The sequence below is a fragment of the Leptonychotes weddellii genome, chromosome 2 (assembly GCF_054177405.1).
Source record: "Leptonychotes weddellii isolate Sample4059 chromosome 2, ASM5417740v2, whole genome shotgun sequence".
Lineage (NCBI taxonomy): Eukaryota > Metazoa > Chordata > Mammalia > Carnivora > Phocidae > Leptonychotes > Leptonychotes weddellii.
Window position 1 is genome coordinate 119,489,166 of NC_138370.1, and position 23,039 is coordinate 119,512,204.

Here is a 23,039-nt window from a genome sequence, read left to right on the forward strand (position 1 = left end):
AACCTTATTTTATAAGAATGATCACTCTTTGAATTTATTATGATAAAAAGAGGAAAGGAGACTTTCAGAAAAAATTGTGAGAGACTTTGAAATGGGCAAAAATCAAATAGTGGCTACTGTGACTACTCACTCATGTAGGTTTTCTCATCTTTAACTGATATTACAACTCTGTAAGTTGTAGAAATCCCATTATAATGAAAAAAATCCATGTCTGTATAAATGCAGAGCAGTGTTCCATAGAATGCAATTGATTTTTGCATTGGTTTTGACAGATTAGTTTTGCATGTATTTGTAAATTCATTTCAGAATTTCTTCTTCTTCTTTCTTTTTTTTAGAGAGACAGAAAGAGAGCATGCGCACACAAGCACACTTACATTTGGGGAGGGGCAGAGGGAGAAGGAGAGAGAGAATCTTAAGCAGGCTCCACACCCACCTTGGAGCCCAACACAAGGCTTGATCTCACGACCTTGAGATCATGACTTGAGCTGCAATCAAGAGTTGGACACTTAACCAACTGAGACACCAAGGTGCCCCTTCATTTCAGAATTTCCTATTCCCTTTATAGATCTCTGCCCTTTGAATTCTTCAAACCAATCGTAACATTTTACTGGTCCCTTATTAATTAATGACTTAAAAATCTTTGACACATGTTCATTTTATATCTGTATGAAAATCATGATTCTACCTTCTTTTAAAAATTATTCCTTAACAATAGATAATGAGTTCTAAAAATAATCTTACATATACAACAACAAATGCCTGAAGTCATTACTAGTTGTTAGGAGAGATGGGACTCCAAGCCAAACATAAAATATAAGTAAGTCAAGTTATTGGGGTAAGATCAACAGTTATACATTACTGAAAAATGATAATTGATGGAACAAAGTAAAAAGACTCTAACCTTACTCCACAAAATCCTAGAAAAATTATAGATTTAAATATAGAAAGAAAACCATAAACTAATGTAGAAGGAAATATAGGTCAATATTTGTCCAGTTTTAGTATGGGAATCTTTTTAAACATGGAAACAGATGAAATCAGCCAGGGAAATTAATAGTTTGAACTATATAAAAGTTTAATGTCAAAAAACATTAGGTTAGGGGCGCCTGGGTAGCTCAGTCAGTTAAGTGGCTGCCTTTGGCTCAGGTCATGATCCCAGGGTCCTGGGATTGAGCCCCATGTCTGGCTCCTTGCTCCTTGCTCAGCAGGGAGCCTGCTTCTCCCCTGCTTGCCGTTCCCCCTGCTTGTGCTTGCTCTCTCTTTCTCTCTCTAGCTCTCTCTGTGTCAAATAAATAAATAAAATCTTAAAAAAAATTAGGTTAAAAAATAGATATCTAAATTATAATTTGTCACTAAAAAGTATGATAGACAAAGGTTTTCTACCTTTTATATATAGAATACTTAAAATTTAATTTAAAAAAACCCCACTAAAACTCTATAGAAAAGTGTGTAGAGGACAACAACAATTACAGAAGAAGAAATACAATATATTAACAAGCATATGGAAGAAATGTTCATCCCTAATAATAATAACAATGAAAATGAAAATGACTCCAAATAAGTCTGAACTATAAAATTAACAAAGTTTAAAAATTATGCAAAATAAATAAGGCATGGTGAATGGTCAGCCTTAAATAGTTCAGTAAATTGATACTAACTACAAAGTGATTTGACAATATCTCTATAAAGCTTTATGATGTATCTTTTGACTAAGCATTCTCCATTTTAAGAATCCATCTTTGGGGCACCTAGGTAGCTCAGTCGGTTAAGCGTCTGCCTTTGGCTCAGGTCATGATCCCAGGGTCCTGGGATCTAGTCCCATGTTGGGCCCCCTGCTCAGCGGGGATTCTGCTTCTCCCTTTCCCTTTTTCCCCTCTCCCTCTGCTCATGCTGTCTCTGGCTTTCTCTCTCTCAAATAAATAAATAAAATCTTTAAAAAAAAAAAAGAATCCATCTTAAAGACAAAATCAGAAATTTGGTTACTGACACTCCTTATTTAAACCTGGAGAGAAACACAGAAACCAATTTCCATAAATGGGAAATTCCTATGTAAATTATGACGATTTCCTAGGATAGAATATTATTTACATTGTTTTACAGCTTGCTTTTTTCACTTAATAATGTATCTTGAACATCTATTCATACTAGTACATCAACTTCACTAAATATAGCTTTACTCTTTTTTTTAAGACTGTTGCATGTTATTTCACTATGTCGATGTATCATAATTTATTTAACCATTGTCCAGTCATGGGCACATAGATTATTTCCAGTGTTTAACTATTGCAAGGAAAAATGATTCTTTTAGGACTTTCATTGTTTCTAAGTTGATACACCACAAGGAAACAATATTCATTTTTTGACAACCTATTCAGTGCCACATTAAATACATTTTCTTATTTAATCTCCACAAAAACATTTTGTGAAATGGTTGTTTTTACAGATTTTACAGATGCGAAAATAGAGGTAGAAAAGTGCTCAGAGAAATTAAGCAGTTTGCCCTAATCACAAAGCTGATAGGATCTATTTAGGTCCAGCTCCATTTTACCTACTGCCCCTCTTAAACAGCTCTAAGCTCTGGCCTGAGTCCTGGTAGCTATTCCTGACACTTTCCTACTTGTTCTATTGTTCATCCAGCCCCTTCAACTGCTCCCAGGTATTCTGGAGAGTCCTTAGGTCTTTGTTTTCAAGTGGAATTCATTAAGAGACCTATGCAGGTCTTTCAATATCCTAAACTATTATTATACTACTCTGTGTGTATGGCCATATGTGCATTTTTTTGGAACAAATCCATGAAATTTTAAAATAAGTTGTATTTCCCAAAAGATTAAGAACCTATCCTCTGGAGCGGCCTCATGTGCTTGTGAAGTAGTTTTCTGGGGGTACCAAGTTGGGGCTGCCATTTGTTTGATTATGTTTTATACTGAGATATCCCAGCCAGCAATAACAATTGAGAAGCTGTCAACATAAGATTTTCCACTCTTGCCAATGGCCTTGATCACTATTCATGCTATCATGTTCCATGTTCCAATAAATGTCAATATCCCTCAGTCTGCTTTGGGATTTCAGTGCCTCCGTAATTGTAAGCATCTGCTGGGGTGGTGAATGGTTAAGAAGGAGCCATGGGAGTTGTCTACCCATTCAACTGTTGAGACCATAAGAAATCATGCTCCCTTTGAATTAGAAATAATCCCTTAACTGTAGTTTTGCACCTGCAATGACTCCATGCCTGATTCGTGGGTTTTCTGGTATCTGTTTCTTTGTCATTAGCTATCAGGTCTTTGAAATCATGGAGGAAACAATTCTTTTGTTTTTATTCATGCATTTCATCCAGCCAGGAATCTAACCTTCTACTCCGTCAGATACTCTTTGCCCTGACAGTGACAATAAATTTTGCAAAAAGGTGAGCATGAATTGAGGTGAAAACTCTCTTCCTCAAATTTCTCCTTTTTCATTTCCATCTTGGTCCTATTATACCTTTGGTATAATATTTGATTACGCTGCCCTTCTTGTTAGAAGCTTAAAGCAGCATTTTTTTGTTACGTATGTTTTATTGGGATATTTACTTTTTTTTCACTGCATATATTCAACTCGGATGGTAAAGGGTTATCACTTACACTTTCTTAGCACTGAGCACTGATATACAAATAATAATGCAAATTTTTATATTTAATTTTTTCTTTCCTCCAGCTCACGTTTCTTGTTCTATGCTTCATCTATGAGTTCATACATTGGACACTTAACAGCAATGTGCTTATCTCTAGGGGCTGTTCTGTAATACTGTATATAAAATTAAAATCAGTTTTTCAGGTCAAAAGGAGGGCACAGCATTTAAGTTTTAGGAGTTTTAATTCATAAAAGTCAAGCTCTGTTATGTAATTTTTAAGATATTCCTTAAGGCCATTGACTTTAGCAGCAGTTTGTTGAGTAAACACTTAATTTATATGTGGTAGACTTTCAGTTCAGGTATACCAGGTGATTGCCCAGGGGAGAAAATGTTTAAAAGCTTCTTAGTATGTGGGTGTTTTAGGGCTATAATCAACCAAACAGTCAGTAATTTGGGCAGCGAAACCAGAAAGTTGGCAAGGCCTCAGCTTTACTTAATAAGTGTGCTTGTGCCCCAGTTAAAAAGGCACATTTACAAGAGGCCTCCGAGGAAAATCTAGGAGCCAGAAGAGCGGTGTAGGTAATTCAGTGTCCTGTGGTCCATTAATTCAAGTTCATGGGGTTTGAGGGAACACTGTTAGAGACTTTGAAGAAACCGTATCTTTGCTTAAATGCATTCTATTCAGTATGGGCTGTTTGTTTGTTTGGTTTTCCTTAAATGTCCAGTAGGAAATACACCTGAACTCTGTAAAAAGGCAGATTTGTAAAATTGAGAAACTTCACTAGAAGGGCGGAGCTTCAACGGATTAAATTTGAATCATCCGCAGAAAGGATGTAGAAATGGTATGGGCCAAGGGGCGCCTGGGTGGCTCAGTCGTTAAGCGTCTGCCTTGGGCTCAGGTCATGATCCTGGGGTCCTGGGATCGAGCCCCGCATTGGGCTCTCTGCTCCGCGGGAAGCCTGCTTCTCCCTCTCTCACTTCCCCTGCTTGTGTTCCCTCTCTCGCTGTCTCTCTCTGTCAAATAAATAAAATCTTAAAAAAAAAAAAAAAATGGTATGGGCCTCCATTTTGAGAGGAGCAATTTCAATCCTGTGACAGGTTCTCTCGGATTTTAATGTAGTCAGTGAACTGGGAGGCAGCATTAAGGAGGCAATTAACACCTTTCCTACTAGTAGTGGCAAATACTTGGGTGGGGGTTTCTTGGGAGGAACAAAACAGAGAGGAGATATGAAAAAATACCACTAGAATCACTAGAATCAAAAATCACTAGAACCAAAAATTACATTTTTATTGGTAGAAGTTATTTTTATTTTCAACTTTGTTCACCTATTCTTTTGCTCATAGAAAAAGAAAGTAGAATTTGTCTTTTTTTTGTATCTGCATAATATACAATGATGACTCTATATTTATTTTAAAAAATAATAAAAATATTTTTCCCTGGACGCCTGGGTGGCTCAGTCGGTTAAGTCTCCTGGGATCGAGTCCCACATCGGGCTCCTTGCTCAGGGGGAGCCTGCTTCTCCCTCTGCCTGCTGCTCCCCTTGCTTGTGCTCTGTCTCTCTGTCTCTCCCTCTCTGACAAATAAATAAATAAAATCTTTAAAAATTTTTTTTCTCATTCACCCATGGACCTAACATATCACCATTACCCTGACACCCAAAGTCATCACCCCAAATTTCAGCAAAGAACCCCCAGGTTTAATTCACCTACCAAGGAGGGAAAAGCACCACAGTCAATTACTCTGGTAATTTTCAGCTAAAAATAGCATTAGCTCTACATATGTTTATAGTGCCTAAGATTCTAAAATATTTTAAAGTTAACCTCAAAAATTTCCAGGATTATTTTTGGCTCCTATTCATTTCTTTAGCAAATATTTAATATTCAATTTATTCATTCCACAGATGTTTACTGAGCATCTACCATATGCTAGCACTGGAATACAATGGTAAAGTGACCAGAAAAGGTTCCGGCCCCCTGTTTCAGTTTTTGCTTTATGAGTTTCCGTAGCATATATTGTTTCATTTCAGTTTCTGGACAAACCTACCTGACAAAGTGATTCTTGATGAGACCATGATAGCAAGAAAGGATACCACCACCCAACTCTGTAATGATCCACATTAAGTGAGGGAAAAAAGCGGCAGTTTACCCCTGGAAGCATCTAGTGTGGTCAGTCTTAATACTATGGAGGTTATCCAGAAGTCTTTGGTATACGGTCTGTACTTTCTTGTCTGTATAGTCTTAGGAATGTGTAATTTAGACTACTTAAAATTAAAACTGTTGAATTAAAACTTGTTTTAGAGGAGCGAAGTTTGATTACTTTATGGACATACATAATCTGTAAGGTGAAACCAACAGTTTATAAAGTATTACTAATTCACTAATAACAAAACAATAGATATCGAATCCAGCTAATCTTTAGGATCACCTGGGGAAACTTTTAAAAATACAGATTCCTGGGCCTCACCACAGACCAATTCAGCTTGAATCACTTGGGGGTGGAGTCTAGGGCTCTGTTTGGCCAGTGTGAGGAGAGAGGAAGGGAAGATGCTTTACTGAGTTGACTGAAATCACTCCTAATCAAGCCACTGTGGGTTGGACACTGATGAAGAGCTCTTATGATAACAGTTTTCATTCCAAAGTAGCACATTTTTCTGTTTCAACAACTGTGATTTTCAAAAGGACAAGTCTGGATTAGGGGCGTCCTGTTGTACAGTCAGGAGTATGGATGTATAAAGAGAAAATAAATACATTCTGCTAAGTCAATGCACAGTCTGCATTATACATGCCTTCCAGGTTCTGTGACACTCAGGATGAATCCAGAAAGGTTTATTCTATAATAGTGTCTTTTGTTTCACCAATTTCCTACATTTAATAGAAACCATGTATCTTTAGCATCCTTTAACATGTTTTTTTTGTTTGTTTTTTTGTTTGCTTGCTTGTTTATTATCAGCCATTTATCAAATGACTATATTCAAGCGGGTTTTATTAGACAAAGTAACAAAAAGGAGACTGTCTTATGGGATTTCATATTTTTCATATTGATTTTCTTTTGCACACCAATGAAGGTTAGCCAACAGATCATTAACTTCACCTCGTTTCAAAATGGCTTAATCAGTTTAGTAGTCAGAAATTCTAAGTCATGACACAAACGGTACAGATTCTCACTGAACTCTGCAGAATAGCAAAAAACTTACTAGATTTGGCTTCCACACTTGGAGTTCAATTTTCTCTCAGAATTTCTCTGCTATTACTCTCCTTCCTACACTTTGATCTCAACCCTGGTTGCACACTGGAATCATCTGGGAGCTTCTGAAAAGTATAGTTCCTAGGTCCTTCCACCAGAACCAATTAAATTAGAATCTTTGGGGATGAGGATAGGCATCATATATTCTAAAGCTTCCATCTTTATGAGTGCAACTTCTAATCATCCTTCAAGTCCAGTTAAAAGATTACCTCCTCTATTATCACCTCTCTATCCCCAATGCTATCCTCTCACCATTCCTTCTCCACTGGCTTCTATCCCAAATCAAAAATCATCTCTTCTTCCACTGAATTCCCAAGGCATTTCTCTTTTTTGCAACATATCACTTTCTATTTTATACCGCAGTTATATTTTTTGCATGCCTGTCTCCCTAAAAGTACTAAAGGTTAATAAAGGGCAAGGATTGAACTCTTGCTCATCTTTAGATCCCCTATGGTGTCTCATAATAGTTACATTTAAGCTCCATTGCTAGACTCTACCAAGAATGAACTACGTGACTTTGAGTAAGTCATTAAACATGTTTGAGTCAATTTACTCATAAATAAAAAACATTTTTAAAAGATTTATTTATTTATTTTAGAGTGAGAGAGCATGAGTGGGAAGTGCAGAGGGAGAGAATCTCAAGCAGACTCCATGCTGAACATGGAGCCCCATGCAGGTTTCAATCCCACAACCTGGAGACCAGGACTCAGAGACCACAATCTGAGCTGAAACCAAGAGTCAGATGTTCAACTGACTGTGCCGCCCAGGTGCCCCTCAAAAACATGTTCTAATTCAACAGTCTTAATTTTAGATGGTTTAAATTATATATTTCTGGGTTTGTACAAGGCTTGAAAGCACATACCAAAATTAAGATTTCTGCATAACCTTTAAAAACCTAAAATTATGGCTACACTAACTGTTCTCACTGATAAATTCTTGTAATTATTTTTTGACTTATTCGGATCAATATAGAATGAGGTGGCTATTCCCATTCTGTCTATCATTGCTATATCAAGTATCAGTGACATAATCGGCTTCTCAACTTTTAATTAGTGTAGTATTATTTTTGTGTGTTTGGAAGGAATCGTTCATTTAATCATTTATTTCATGAATACTTATTAAGTGTCTATTAACCAGGCATTTTTCCAGGTGATGGGCTCTCACATTTAGTGAATGGAAGAAGGGAGGGGAGAAAAGCTGGTGCCATTAAAGAAGATTTTTCCTATTTTTAACTGTTCTATACAATCTGTCTCTCCAATTAGCAGATCATGAAGGTTTCAGACCACCCATATTATTCTAAGACTCAAGGAAACTCTCCCATGGTTAATGCTTCTTAAAAGCAAAAGAAAATACCTACTTTTTCATTTGTCCAGATAATGTAGGGAGAGAGTGCAAAGTGCTTCCACTCAATCCTTCTAAAGATAATACACTGGAAACATTTTGGTGGGTGTGAATCATTCAGACAAGCATTCTTCACTCAAAAATAGAAACTAGCTTTATTTGTTCCAGATGTTATACAGCTGCAGGGAAGTTAAAGCCAGTGGTCCTGTTTTCAATGCAACTAAACTCTTATTGCATTTGGAATTTCTTAACCAATGAACTCATATTACTCGTTCTAAGATCTGCACAATTTTATTTTCCACTGTTACCGTTCATAGACAACTATGTTTCATGGGAACCACTTTTCAGAGTTAATGAATCTACATCTGTGTTGTACAAAGGAAAGACATGCTGTTTATCACAGTTTCCACCTTTCGTTTATCTTGACCTTTTTAAATTTTAAGTGTAAATATATATATTTTTAAAGATTTTACTTATTTATTTGAGAGAGAGAAAGTGCATGAGTGGGATGGGGAGCAGGGGAGAGGGAGAAGCAGGCTCCCCATTGAGCAGGGAGCCTGGCAGGGTTGGAACCCAGGATCTGGCGATCATGACATGAGCCCAAGGCAGGTGCCCAACCGACTGAGCCACCTGGGCACCCCAGTGTGAAATACTTCGAAGAGATTATGTGAAGGAAAGGAAAAGGAGAGTTGAATTGTGTTGTTCTTACAGTATTTTAGAGCACATTATGGTGTTATAAGTTATGGTGTTCATTTTAGGAAGAATTTCAAATAAAATTATTAATAAAAACATTAACTATAAAAATGTAATTCTTATCATTGTGTATTTGTAATTTTAAAAACCTGACAGCTTATTTTTTTATTCTTCTGTAGGTCTGTAAGAGATGCTGTATGGGTGCATGAAATATGAAAGGATCATGGCTCTTAGAAGAAGGTAAGATATTATGTAGATGTACATGCTAATTTCATATCTAGCCCATAAAAATTAACATATATGTGTTATATTTTGTCTGAGGTCAAATGTTTGAGAACACTTATGGTTGGAAACAGAGTGCCAGATCTCTTGAGATTCTTGTCTTTTTAGGGAGATTTTCTCCAATTGTGGTTCATAGATAATCTGTAGTAGAATCACACTGGCTGCTTGTGAAAATATGTACACCTGGAACCAGTTGAGTCAGAATCTCTGAGAACTGGGGCTGTAGAGGGATCCTAGAGATCAGGAAATAGCAACAACACTCACATCTTCCATTTGTGAATGTGAAAACTCTGAGAAGTTAGGTGAATTTCACTAGGCCATGCAGTCAGTTAATTGTAAAGTAAGGCATAGAATTTTGTTTATTGATGCTGAAACCAGCGTTCTTTTCCAGTAGGTCAGCTATAAGTTTTTATCTTCAAAAAGATAAAATTAAATGAAAAATTAAATAAAGTATCTAAGTAATATCAAGTGTCCTACCCAATGATTCTTTTATAATTAATTCTTTTACTAATTCTTTCCTCTCATCACTAATTAACTAGACCCTTATTCTTTCTCCAGGATTTGGAAATACCTTTCCTTCAGAATCATCATGAATCTTTTGAATTATAATGAAATTATAATCAAAACCCTTCTCACCCCCTAGGGACACCTGGGTGACTCAGTTGGTTAAGCGTCTGACTTCGGCTCAGGTCATGATCCCAGGGTCCTGGGATCGAGTCCGGCATTGGGCTCCCTGCTCAGTGGGGAGTCTGCTTCTCCCTCTGCCCTTCCCCCTGCTCCTTCTCTCTCTCCTTCACTCTCTCTCTCTCTTACTCAAATAAATAAATAAAATCTAAAAAAGAAAAAAACTTCCTCCCCCAGAGAAGAAAATGTTATATTTCATGTATTGAAAATTAAATCTTTGAAGTCTCATGATTAATTATTTAGGAAGTGAGTGGTTTAGTAAAGTTATTTAAACCATGTTCAAGGAACAGTTTGTATTCAATAATGATTCCACAAAGACTATTAAAAACTGTAATTCATGACATACGTTCTTGAAGTATGTATATGCCATTAGTTAAAATAGAACCCTAAAGTAGTTTAAGTGGTGGTATCATTCAAAACTGATTCAAAAATTTATTTCACACCTCTTAATGAAGCCATTAATAATTTTATATCTTTAGCCTTCTAAAAGTCTCTGTGAATATAATTAAGTTTCCTGTACTTTGCCTCAATTTTGACACACATTTGTGAGAAGGAAAGAGGCGCCACTAGAGAGAAGGTGTGCTGATATTTATCAATTCATAATAATTATGGCACAAATGATTTTCAGGTTCAGTCCTTCATTTTACTAATGAGAAACCCGAGACCAATAAAACAGTAGGGTTCTTTTTTTCTTAATTTTGTTTATTTAAGTAATCTCTACAACCCCACATGGGGCTTGAACTCATGATCCCAAGATCAAGAGTTGTATGCTCCTCCTACTGAGCCAGCCAGGTGCCCCAAGAGTAGTGTTCTTTTGAAGGAGATAATGTTGTGTCAAAAACTGCTAGTTGTCTACCCAAACTTCTTTCTCCCTTTTCCAGAACTTCTGATTTCAGTGAGGCATATGACCACCTGAACAAAGATTATATTTCTCAGCCTTCCATGTAGATAGATATGGCCATGTGACTAAGCTCTTGCCATGGAATATAAGTGAAGCTTTGTGTTGTAGCTTTTGGGAAACTTCCTTAAAAGGCACTGGGGCAGGGGTGTCCTTTGCACTATTTGAACTCTGTCCATGAATTCTGTTTGAAACGTGGTTGTTTGGGCTGGAGATCTGTTTTGGTCCAAGAGGATGAGGGCCATTTTGGCTTAGATGACTGTGGAGCTGCCATCCTAATTTTGGACTAACAATTGAGCCTCATACATGGGAAAGAAAGAAGCTTCTATTCTGTTAAGTCATTGTGTTGGAGTTGTATCTGATTACAGACAACAATCCATTTCTTACCAAGAATTTCATTTATTCATTCTTTGAGCACATAGTTTTGAGCAATTTTTATGAGCAAGAAATTGTACTAAGTGGATATGAAACAAAATCATTTTATTTTATTTTTTTAAATTTCTAAAAAGTTTTGGAAAAGTTTTTAGAACCAGACTCCCATTTTCCTTTGGTCCATCCTTGTCTCTATCCCAGGCATATCATAAAATTCCTATTTCTTTCACTGTGAAGGAATACTTTTCTTGACTTGGATTTTAGAGTGTTGTTGTCATATGAGTAACATGTTTTCCAAGAGTTAAAAAAAATGCCTAAGCAACTCAAGCACATATTACTTTAAGTAAAGTTTTAACCTTTACCCCTAAACATACAAGCCATGATTAAAAGTCATGATGCAAACACAGTCATTGAAAATATGTAAGAGGTAAATATTTGTCCTTGAACAAATTCAAAATATCATGGGACATGTCTTTAAAATATTTAAATAAAATGTATTTTCTAAGTTAACACTTAGAAATACACTAAGGGTAATATTATTTTCAGTGTTAGTCACATATAAAAAGGAATGTTAGAATTCTGGGAACATTTGTGAGGTTAGAGTCTCTCTTCTGTAAATGATTTATCTTCCCGTTTAGAGCAAAAAGTACTGGACATCCCCAGAATCAGAGCACACAAATGCATTGCTCACTGGCTCCCTGATCTAATTTGCTGGTAGGCTTGGAGAAGCAGTCTCACTTGTAAGTTCTATTTAAATTCCCCACAAACTCTTCCTTATTGATTTCTTTTTTTTTTTTTTTTAAGATTTTATTATTTGACAGAGAGAGACACAGTGAGAGAAGGAACACAAGCAGGAGGAGTGGGAGAGGGAGAAGCAGGCTTTCCACGGAGCAGGGAGCCCGATGTGGGGCTCGATCCCAGGACCCTGGGACCATGACCTGAGCCAAAGGCAGACGCTTAACGACTGAGCCACCCAGGTGCCCCTTCCCTATTGATTTCTGATAATTGATTAAGTTTGGAGTTCTTTTTCTTTAAGAATATGTTTCAACACAGTCTTTTATTTCTAGATTTAAATACTGAAGAGTGTCAAATATTTAATAGATTTTTTAATAATGGAAGAAATACAATAAAATTAGGAGTGATATATAAATGTAAAAGCAGTCTTACCTTTGGATCTACATTGAGAATTTTTCTGTCTCTTTTGTATTTGAAAAGTAAACCTTCTGGATTATCAGCAATCACTTGATAATTGGGAGTTGAATTCCAAACAGCAATATGACTGTCCCAGTTGTAAAAGCTAGAAAAAAAATATTTATTAGAAATTAATATGTATGGTACAATAAATTGACAAATATATTTCAGAAAATATTTGGGGCAGTTCAGTTTCAAGATAAATGAATTGGATCATAGTCTGTATAACCATGTAAGACACATGTGTGATTAAAATTCTTGCAGAAGAGATTAGACTGGGTTTTTTCAAATTATTTAAATACATATTTATGACAATTTTACATAATTTCCTGGTTTGGACACTTTATGAATTAGGGCCTAGTCCAGTATTATATTCCTCGGGAAGTCAAGAAGAAAATTGATGCAATTTGAAGCTATTTCTTCTAGCTCAGATTCTTCAGGGTCTTAAGAGTATTCAGGGTATTAAGAGACTGTTTACTGGAAGGAAAGGCAGGCTAAGTCACCTCTTTTCATTCAAAACAATTTAATTCATTTCTTTCAGGCTTTATTTTTCAATAATATGTTTCCCAGGGAGTGAGGAAACTATGTGAGTGTGAGAGGTTACCATAGGCCAGGCATGATGTGATGTTTTCTAGCACTACACCCATATGAAGTTGTTCTCATTTCACAGACCAGGCAAGTAGGCTAGGGAGGTCAACTGGCATGGATAAGGCCCTGCAACTAATATGTCATAGGACTAATATTTCAACGCAGATCTGTGCGTTGCAAAGCACCAGTGTGTTCTTCCTACTGTTCAACGTTGCCTGCATTTTATCTTTTTTTTTTTCGGTTGATCTGTGGAAACTTCTTATTTTTTCCATGTCTTGCTTTATACTTACTTGTCAAAAATTAATATAATACCGTAATATGAGTTGAAAGAATTCTCAATATATTAATTTCACATATCTTATTCTTATTAGCACATTTCTAATATCATGTTAATATGTTCAAGTATTAACATGCTTCTAATATCCTATTTCTGGGTTGTTTTGCAATTTATTATTCCCCTTATTCATTTTTAAAGAGTAGATTTCATTGATTAAACTCACTTTGAATTATAGTGTTTCCTGAGGCATCAATTTTTGTGCTATTACCTGAAAATGTAATGTTTACCCTCAAATTTTTCAACACTTAGAAAAAGCTCACTACATCAATCATATATTTATATCACTGGGGACATATTAATGAGAGCTATTTTCTCTCTTCCCCTACTATTTGTTCTATGGCCAAGACATAGGAATATCTGCCCTTTCTGAGGCACAGAGTTAGGAAAAGTGGTTTTCTAACCACCTTTGTCTGTTGAGTCTGTCCCCCCCAAGAGAGCAGGAATGACTATTTGGTGAATAGAGGAAAGGAGCTGAGCATTTCATGGCTTTCTATGTCCTTACTTTAGCTAGCCTTCAAAAGTGAAGTTTATCATGGCAGGCTCAGCCCCCAATAGGGTGATGGTAAGGTAGCAGTCTCTAGCACTGGTGATAAATTCAATTCAGTGGCGAAGGTATTAGGAGCCAATCTGAGTGTGCACCCAAGTTATATTCTCAAATTCACTCTAATCCATAAAAGAAAGATAATTTGACCTCTATCTTACTGGTTGTTCAGTTAAAAGATTGCTAAGTTGGAATGAGGGACAATGGTTGTGATTCTAACCTTTTATATGTCTCTCTAAATAATTATTTATGAGATATATAGATATAGATAATCCCAGTAAAATGCTTGAGTCATAGCATAGCTGTGCTTAGAGCGGCATGATTTATATCACACATTCTTATCCTGTTACTCAGAGCTCAAATTAAAAAGCCTTATTAAAGTCCAGGCAGGGGAAAAAAAAAAAATATATATATATATATATATACATACACACTCTTTACATAAAAGTGTTAATTTGTATAGCATGTGGTACTTTTGATGAGCAATTTATTTTTTTTAATTTTTAAAGATTTTATTTATTTATTTGACAGATAGAGACATAACGAGAGAGGAACACAAGCAGGGGGAGTGGGAGAGGGAGAAGCAGGCTTCCTGCCGAACAGGGAGCCCGATGTGGGGCTCGATCCCAGGACCCTGGGACCATGACCTGAGCCGAAGGCAGACACTCAATGACTGAGGCACCGAGGCTCCCCCTTTTGATGAACAATTTAGATTGTTTATCAATACTTTTGTTCTAGGCAAGGATGGGCAACAGGTTTCATTTTACATGTCAATTCTAAGAGCCGATAATTATTAGTATTTAATAAGGACAACTGACAATAATTATCATGTGCTGGGTACTGTACTGAGCCTAATGAATATATTATCTCATTTAATCCTATCATCAACCCCATGAAATAGGTACAAAATAATCAAATTTTATACATGCAGAGCCCAGGTGATCCTAACGTGTACTTGTAGATGAAAATGAGGAACTGGATTTGAAAGATACTAAAAAGTGGATTTGATGTTATGAGGGGGATGTCAACAAGACGAGATCCTAGGATTATTCTCAGATTTCTGGTGTGGATTCTTAAGTGGACAGAATAATTTACCAGGATATAAAATACAAAAGAAGGAAGGAGTTGGGGGGAAGAGGAGGTTCAGTTTTGGACATGTTGAACTTGAAATCCCCGTGAAACATCTAACTTTTTTTGAATTTTTATTGTCTATTAGTATTCTTTGTTTGTTCATCTACACTACTGTTTTACCTTATTGAGGCCTTGAGTTCCTTGGCTCACCCTCATCCTAATTTACAGCTGATTTCTTTACTTCTTTACTTACCCATGATTCACAAGATACTTGCCAGTAGTCACAACTTTATTGCTCATTTGACCCTATTTATATTGAAAAATACCAGTTCAAAATTGATTCAAATATTTGTTGTCTCCGTTCCTACCTATGGTCTCTGGCAACTCTTGCTGAAACAACTGTACCACTGATTTAATTCTAAATTCCAAATCTCTAACCTCAGTTGGATTTCAGGCACTACAGAGCAATTTTTTACATGTCTCTAGTTATCTTCTCTGTCATTCATTGTATTGTTCATGCCTCCTATTCCTCCACTTTCCTCCTTAGTCTCAGAAGATGACTTTACCTCTTACTTTATTAAGAAAATAAAGGACACTAAATGGAAACTAATTATCAATATCTTGTTCCATCAGTAGCAAATTTGTTTATATTGACAATGTCTCTTACCTCCTTCCAGTCAACTCAGAGGAATAGGTGCCCCTCTTCTTCTCCAAGAAAAAAATCATATCCATGTATGTTCTAAATTCCATCCCTTATTGCCTCTTTAGTTACTTCAAATAATCATCTAAAATTTTCCTGATATAATCAAATTCATCTCACCATAAATTTTTCCCCAGGACCAACAAACGCAAGTCAATAATCCCAACTACACAAAGAAGAGAAAAGAAAAGAATGGAGGAAGGAAGGGAGGAAAGAAAGAAAGGAAGGAAGGAAGGAAGGAAGCAAGGAAAGAAGGAAGGAAGGAAGGAAGGAAGGAAGGAAGGAAGGAAGGAAGGAAGGAAGAAAGAGAAAGAAAGAAAGAAAAGAAAGAAAGGGAAGGAAAGGAAAAGAAGAAAGAAGAAAAGAAGTAGAAAGAAGAGAAATAAGAAAGAGAAAGGGAAGATGACAAAAGAGATTTCAAAACTTACCCAAAATCAGATTTTCTCCAGGCTGTCACATTTTTCTCCTAATACATTATAATTAAACCCATCTTCTCTATGCCAATTTGCCCCATCCCCTGCCCTCCATCTCAGTTCTCTCACCTGAGCTGATAATCCACATTACCTGCTTAATTGTACTTACTGGCATAAACCATAGACTCCTCTATCTCAAATACCAAAAAATAAATTTTCCTTTCCCACCCTCCATACCTATTTATCCTTGCTGTACTCTCTATGTCAATAAGTGGCACTCAATAAATGTTTATTGATTAAATAAATGATCTTTACCCATCTCTACTATTATTATTTATAATCCAATTAATGTTATTTTCAGTTATTAAGAATTAAAACAAAGAAGATGCAAGAAAAATTATTTTAAGAGGAAATTAAGAGAATTGATCTAGAACATTGATCCAGGACTTAGGAAATCTAAACCCTGATGCAATGATTTCAATTTTCTCTTATGTGAAGTTCAGAAGTTGAACTATATATTTCAAAGGCTCTTTATAATAATAATATTCTATAATTATAAAAGCCTCTTTTGATTCAGTGAGTTCTTACACATTATTTTGATTTATGTCTCAGTGTTCACAACTTGAAAATACTTATAGAAAAGTTTAAACATACTGTATTTATAACAGATAGAAGAACTTATGAGGTAATTTATGTACAATTATTTAAGCTTTTAGAATAAAAGAACAATTTTCCATTTATTCCCTATGATAAACAACCTGGAAATTGGACATTTTAGTGTACAGGTATGAGTGTACTTATACATGACTTATATAAATAAGTTGTAATAATAAAATGAAATCTATGGAAAGTCTGTTCATTAAGTGATAAGGGGATCTCATGTATGTTTTTGGAAACAATTACCTGTTCGTCATTTATTTTACATGATAATTGTTGACACCAGAGAAAATATTCCGATGACATCACAGGGCAACAGAGCTTTGGACCACCAGGGGGAGTAAATTTCAAAGCCATTCTCCAGAATACCTTATTTGGCCTCGTTTTGCTCACTACCTTCCTCCAAATGGAATGGAAGAGACATACTTACAGAAATTATGAAAGCATAAAATGGACAATGTTATTAAAGATTTGAAAAATGCAAATAAAAATACATTTAAAGGCAAACTAAGGTCTTAGGGTGAAAGTAGAATAAACATAATGATTGTTCAGTCACCAGTATATAAAGCATAGAGAAAAAACAAAATCACTACTACGTAAACATGAAATTTGACATCACAGAGAACACATCACTGGAATTGAAGCTATTATCATCTAAGGGATTTTCCCCATGGATACAATCGACAATATATAATAACTAGGAAGGAATTTTGTTCCTATCTCTATTAATAATGAAATCTTTTTAGGTTTTATACAGTTGGATCAGTAGGCTTTTATAGCACTTAAGACTTGTTTATGGTTATAAAATTAAAGCACATTCCCTTTGAGATAAAAAGAAAGAAAGTACATTTATAAAATATAATTTGTTGGACAGAGAAATACTCATATTTAAAGGAAATTTGTAAAAACAGAAATAAAATTAAAATCCTACAGAACTAGTTTTGTTAAATCAAAAGATTATATTGAAAAATGAAAAAATCAGGAGATTTCATATCAATCATAGGGACACTTAAGTGTTAAACATTATTGTCTCCTTTTTTAAATCTTTGTGTAGACAGCCCATAAGTAAGACGACCTTACAATTTTACTGTCCGAACTGGGATCCTCTTGGAAAAGATAGGGGTTGCTACTAATAATTATGCCAAGACAATGAGAGTAAGCTCAGATGATGCTGGACAAACCGAGATGGAGATGTGTGGTCTACACACCTACAAATCTAAAAATTTAAACATTGCTGTTTTAGAGTTGATTTATCCAGTGCTTATGTAAAATGCTTCCAAAGTTTTGCCATAGATTTGCCAAAGATATGATAAAAATGTTTAAACAATGCTAAAGCATGTTTTCTCATGGTTGACCTTTTTTTTTAAATTTTATTGCTGTGGAAAAATTATATTATATGGAATTGCAATTGTGGTATAGAGACATGAAATTTAATCTAGAATAATAAATATTCTTGTTCTGTTTTTATTTTTCAAATAATATCAAAGTAGCATAACATTCAATAATAACTAATTTTCTGGAATATCATATTCCATGTAAAAATATATGTTTGATCAATTATTTTGGTTGGTAAGAACATGGAATCTAAAGTTTAGTGTTTCCCTAAGTTAGTTAAGTTGGTTCCTGTTCATGGCTATATCTTGTATCTCTAAATGCAATCAGCTATTTAATAAATGCTTATGCCAGTTGGGAAAATATAGATAACTGTTGAACAATGCACTGTAACTATTAAAATAATTGAGAATATTAAAATCCCTGGTGACAGATAGTCAGGGTGGTCATTCAGTTCAATCAACACAATTCTGAGCATCTGTTTTGTGCCAGGAATGGTCCTGAGTATTTAACAATAAAACACACACACACACACACACACACACACCAGAAAAACGGTTCTTACCTTCAAGGAACTCTATAAGACATCAGAAATGTGAACAAAAAATGATACCGTAGAAATTTATGTAAGGTATTTTTGGGCTGTAGGGGTCAAAAAAGAATATATGTCTTGGTCAAATGTATTTCTAGTGAGATTTTCCTGATGGAAAGCAGTAGGGCCAAGCATTCTAGGTGGAAAAGATAGTAACAAAGTAGATTTGATAATGGGGCGCCTGGGTGGCTCAGTTGTTAAGCGTCTGCCTTCGGCTCAGGTCATGATCCCAGGTTCCTGGGATCAAGTCCCACATCGGGCTCCCTGCTTGGTGGGAAGCCTGCTTCTCCCTCTCCCACTCCCCCTGCTCGTGCTCTCTCTCTCTCACTATATCGCTCTCTGTCAAATAAATAAATAAAATCTTTAAAAAAAAAGTAGATTTGATAAAAACTGAAAAATATACATACATCAGTGCTCACCATTATGAGAAATTTTCAGTCATACACAGGGAGGTAAGGCAGAAGGTAAATTGCTGTGGGATGAAAATTAAATATGAAATATGATTCTTAACTGTCTCCTACTAAAATGCAGGAACTGTATGTGCCTTCCCTTTGGGGACAGAGTGCTCAGTGAAGGAAGCAAGGAGAGCTAGTAAGGCTGGCCCTCCTATCATTCTAAGGCACAGGGATAGAAGGGAGAGCTCATAGCTGGCAGGCTGTCACTCTTTTAATTTTCACTTGTGCAAGAAGACAGATTAGCACCTGTCTGGCATGCTCACTATGGGGCTCTGAACCAAAAGTGTGGTGTCAAGGGGCTGGACTGGTTGTAGAAAGCACTGAGGTAGTGGTGAATGGAATATAATACCTGGGATACTTGACTAATTATAATAGATTCTCAAGGGTAGAGAATAATATAGCCCAGTGGGAAGATTTCTTAGGTCACCACCAAGGAGCTCCTTGTTCAGAGGGACCCTTCTTAAAGGTAGAGGTTCTGAGGATTTCATGCCTGTTTCCATACTCCTAAACTGTACACTGGCCCCCTCACTGGGGACCCCAGCCCCCTGGTAGGGTGTCTGGAATTTCCAGCCTCATGCAGTGGGAAAGGAGTGGGTGATACTAACAGATGAACACATTACTAGATTTCCCCCGTGACAGGGCTATGGAAATAGATTTACGAGTTACACAAGCTCTTTCTGATTTTTCAATTAAAGCAATTATTAGAAACATTTTGGAGCACCTCTCAGCTGCAAATCCTAGAGTGAGAACTTCAAGGTCAAGCAACTAGGTGCTCCTATAGCAATTGGGCTATGTGGCCATTTGTGGTAAACTGAAGAAGCAGCACTTTCTCAAAGCGGAATCTTGAAGGGATGGTGCAGGGATAGAGTGGGGTTCACAGAAAGCCCTCCCTTAATTTCATTCTTTTTCTGATACTATTGAAACAACTACTGTGAATGTTGTTTTGCATTCATGTAGTGCTTTATCAGTTACAAAGAACTTTTACCATTATACTCTTTTTTTTTTTTAACATCCAAAACAATCATATAAGATAGACAGGGGTATTATGTATGTATGTATGTATTATTATTATTATTAAATTATCACTTTATAGAAAAGAAAATTAGAGCTACAGAATGTTCTAGATATTATGTAGCAAAATCAGCATTTAATCTAAGACTTTAAGATGATTATTTCATTGCTTGTCTGCTAACTATTACTCTATGTCAGGTTTCTCAGGCTAGGCAATAGTCTTATATCCCATGCAAGTAGTAAAGATTCTCCCTTGGGAGCAAAACATAAGGAGGAAGGCAAGGAATAAACTCCAAAATAGGAGATTTTGAGCCAAATTGTTCCTATGGTAAAAAAAAAAATGCAGCTACAAAGAAGGAGTTGTTTCATCTCGGGAAGTGTACAGAGGGATTCCTCTAAAAAATTGGGCCTAATTTACCATATGTATTAGAGCAGGATTAGAAACCTCCAAGCTTTGCTTGCATTTACCATGATGGATATATGTGGGGTGGTGTGTGTTAAAATTCAATATAGGTTTCCAAACTATATATAGGCCAAACTAGGGTGATAATTGAAATAAAGCCTTTCTGTGCAGTCTGTTTATGTTTGAGAACCCCCTCTTGGCATGTTATAGATATTGTAATGAGTGGATCTTGTAGGAACAACTGCTTGTGAATATCAGGGTTATCACCTGAGTGAGACATAGCGTGCTCTGAGATGAACAGAACCAGAGATCTGGTCCAGGACCTCTCTAAATACATGGCATCATTCATGGAAATTTTTTCAATTGTCCAGATTAAAGATGCACTATCTGCTGTCCCTCTTCCCACCCATCTAGGCCATCTAAGAGGTTCTAATAGGTAAATAACTAACTAAATAAGGCTTTTGGAGGGTTTCTGGCTTCAAAGTAGTCATTTGTCCAATTTTGTCCTGCAGGTCAAGAGGGAAATATGTTGTCTAGATGCCACATGACTTAGAGCAAGGCAAGGAGCTGAGAGAAGTGCCTGAGAAGTCACATTAATAAATTCACTTATTCATCCATTCATCCATCCATTCAGTTTTTAAAAGAACATTAATGGAGAGGATATACTATGCATCAAGCACAATTTTTCATGTTTGGGATAGAATAAGGAATAACATACAGTTCCTGTCTTATGAGTTCACTATCTAATAGGAGAAAACAGATAATCCAAACAATAAAAATATGCTTGAAATTTGATGGGAAGACAGAGGAGAGAAATCTTACTCAGGCTGAAGGAAGAGAAGAAGAATTTAAAAATAGCTCCCTAGAGGAAGTAACATGAGACCTGAATCTTTTTTTTTTTTTTAAAGATTTTATTTATTTATTTGACAGAGACAGAGACAGTGAGAGCAGGAACACAAGCAGGGGGAGTGGGAGAGGGAGAAGCAGGCTTCCCGCGGAGCAGGGAGCCTGATGCGGGGCTGGATCCCAGGACCCTGGGATCATGACCTGAGCCGAAGGCAGTCGCTTAACCAACTGAGCCAGCCAGGCGCTCCGAGACCTGAATCTTAAATGACTAATAGGAATTAGCCAGGTAGAGGGATGGCATCAGGGATGGAAGAATAGCCCTCTAACTAGATAAGACAGCATGGGAAATCATGCTGTTGAGAACTGGAATGGAGAATGCTGGGGGTAGAGTGGCTAGCAATTCAGTATCAATAGAACAGAAAGTTCAGTTAGGTGGGTGAGAAATGAGACTGAAGATATAGCCAGAGGACAAGTCACAGAAAGCCTTATTTATAATACCAAACAATACTATCTTCATCCTGTAAGCAATGGGAATATCTGAGGGTTGTAAATAGGAAAGCGGCAGGGCAAGATATGCAGTTTCGATAGATTATGCTGGTAGTGAATGAAGAATGGATTTAAGGAGATGGCAGTAAAGAGTGCTAGAATCCATGTGACCAGTTTAAAGTCTGTTTACTACCCAGGCTAGAATTGAAAAAGTATTATAGATTATGAGGTTGCAAATATATATATATACACATATATATAGCAGATAGCAAACCTAGAAGTCATTAGTGAGAAGCATTATAGATGACTCTTAAGTTCCTAGCTTGAGGAATTGGATGGATACTGATATTAGCACTAAGGAATGTTAGAATGAAATACTTTTTCAGCATGCCTCCATGAAGAAGAGGAATTTGCTTGAATACACCTGGCCTTTTGCTCTACTGATTTGGTGAGAATAAGAACAGTGGACTGTGAGTAGACCCTATGACCTTACATATATCCTTAATGTTTATAATTGTTATATTCTCTTGTTGGATTGACCCCTTTATCATTATATAGTGATCTCTTTTTGTCTCTTATTATAATCTATAGCTTAAATTCTATTTTGTCTGATGTAAGTATAGCTACCTTTGCTTTCTTTTGATTTCCACTTGCATGGAATATCTTTTTTTATCCCTTCACTTTCAGTCTGTGTGTGTCCTTAAAGCTGAAGTGAATCGCTTCTAGGCAACATATAGTTGAGTCTTGTTTTTTTTTTTTAATTAAAAAAAAATTTTTTTTATTCATTCAGCCACTCTACATCTTTTGATTGGAGAATTTAATCCATTTACATTTAATTATTGATAGGTCTGGACTTACTTTTGCCATTTTGTTTTCGGGCTGTTTGTAATTCCTCTGTTCCTTTCTTACTTTCTTACTCTCTTCCTTTGTCATTTGATGATTTTCTGTAGTGGTATGTTTAAATTTCTTTCTTTTCATATTTTGTATATTTATTATAGGTTTTTGTTTTGTAGTTACCATGACACTTATATAAAACATCTTTTATTTATAGCAGTTTACTTTAAGTTGATAACAACTTCAAGTGCATACAAAGGTCTACATTTACACACTCTCCTCCACCCCATTTTTGTTTTTGATGTCACAATTTACATTGCATATACATAAATGAAGAGTGCAAGAGGAGACTGAGAATTGCGTACAAATGTAGGAGGAGTTAGGATAGGACAGCACCATAAGAACCAAGGGAAATAGAAGGTATGAAGAAATAACAGGGAAATCCTCATTGTCAAATGCAA

General features: G+C 36.0%; 1 protein-coding gene across 2 annotated transcripts in view; it reads right to left on the reverse strand.

Annotated features, from left to right (window-relative positions):
* Window positions 1-12,013: 12,013 nt before the first annotated feature.
* The window catches only part of CFAP299 (cilia and flagella associated protein 299), a 506,690-nt gene continuing 495,664 nt past the window's right edge, over window positions 12,014-23,039 (reverse strand). For both annotated transcript variants that reach the window (XM_081812270.1, XM_081812269.1), the window contains exon 5: window positions 12,014-12,418. In XM_081812270.1, the coding sequence (XP_081668396.1) occupies window positions 12,208-12,418 (211 nt within the window). In that variant the 3' untranslated portion in view covers window positions 12,014-12,207. The remainder of the gene's footprint in view (window positions 12,419-23,039) is intronic.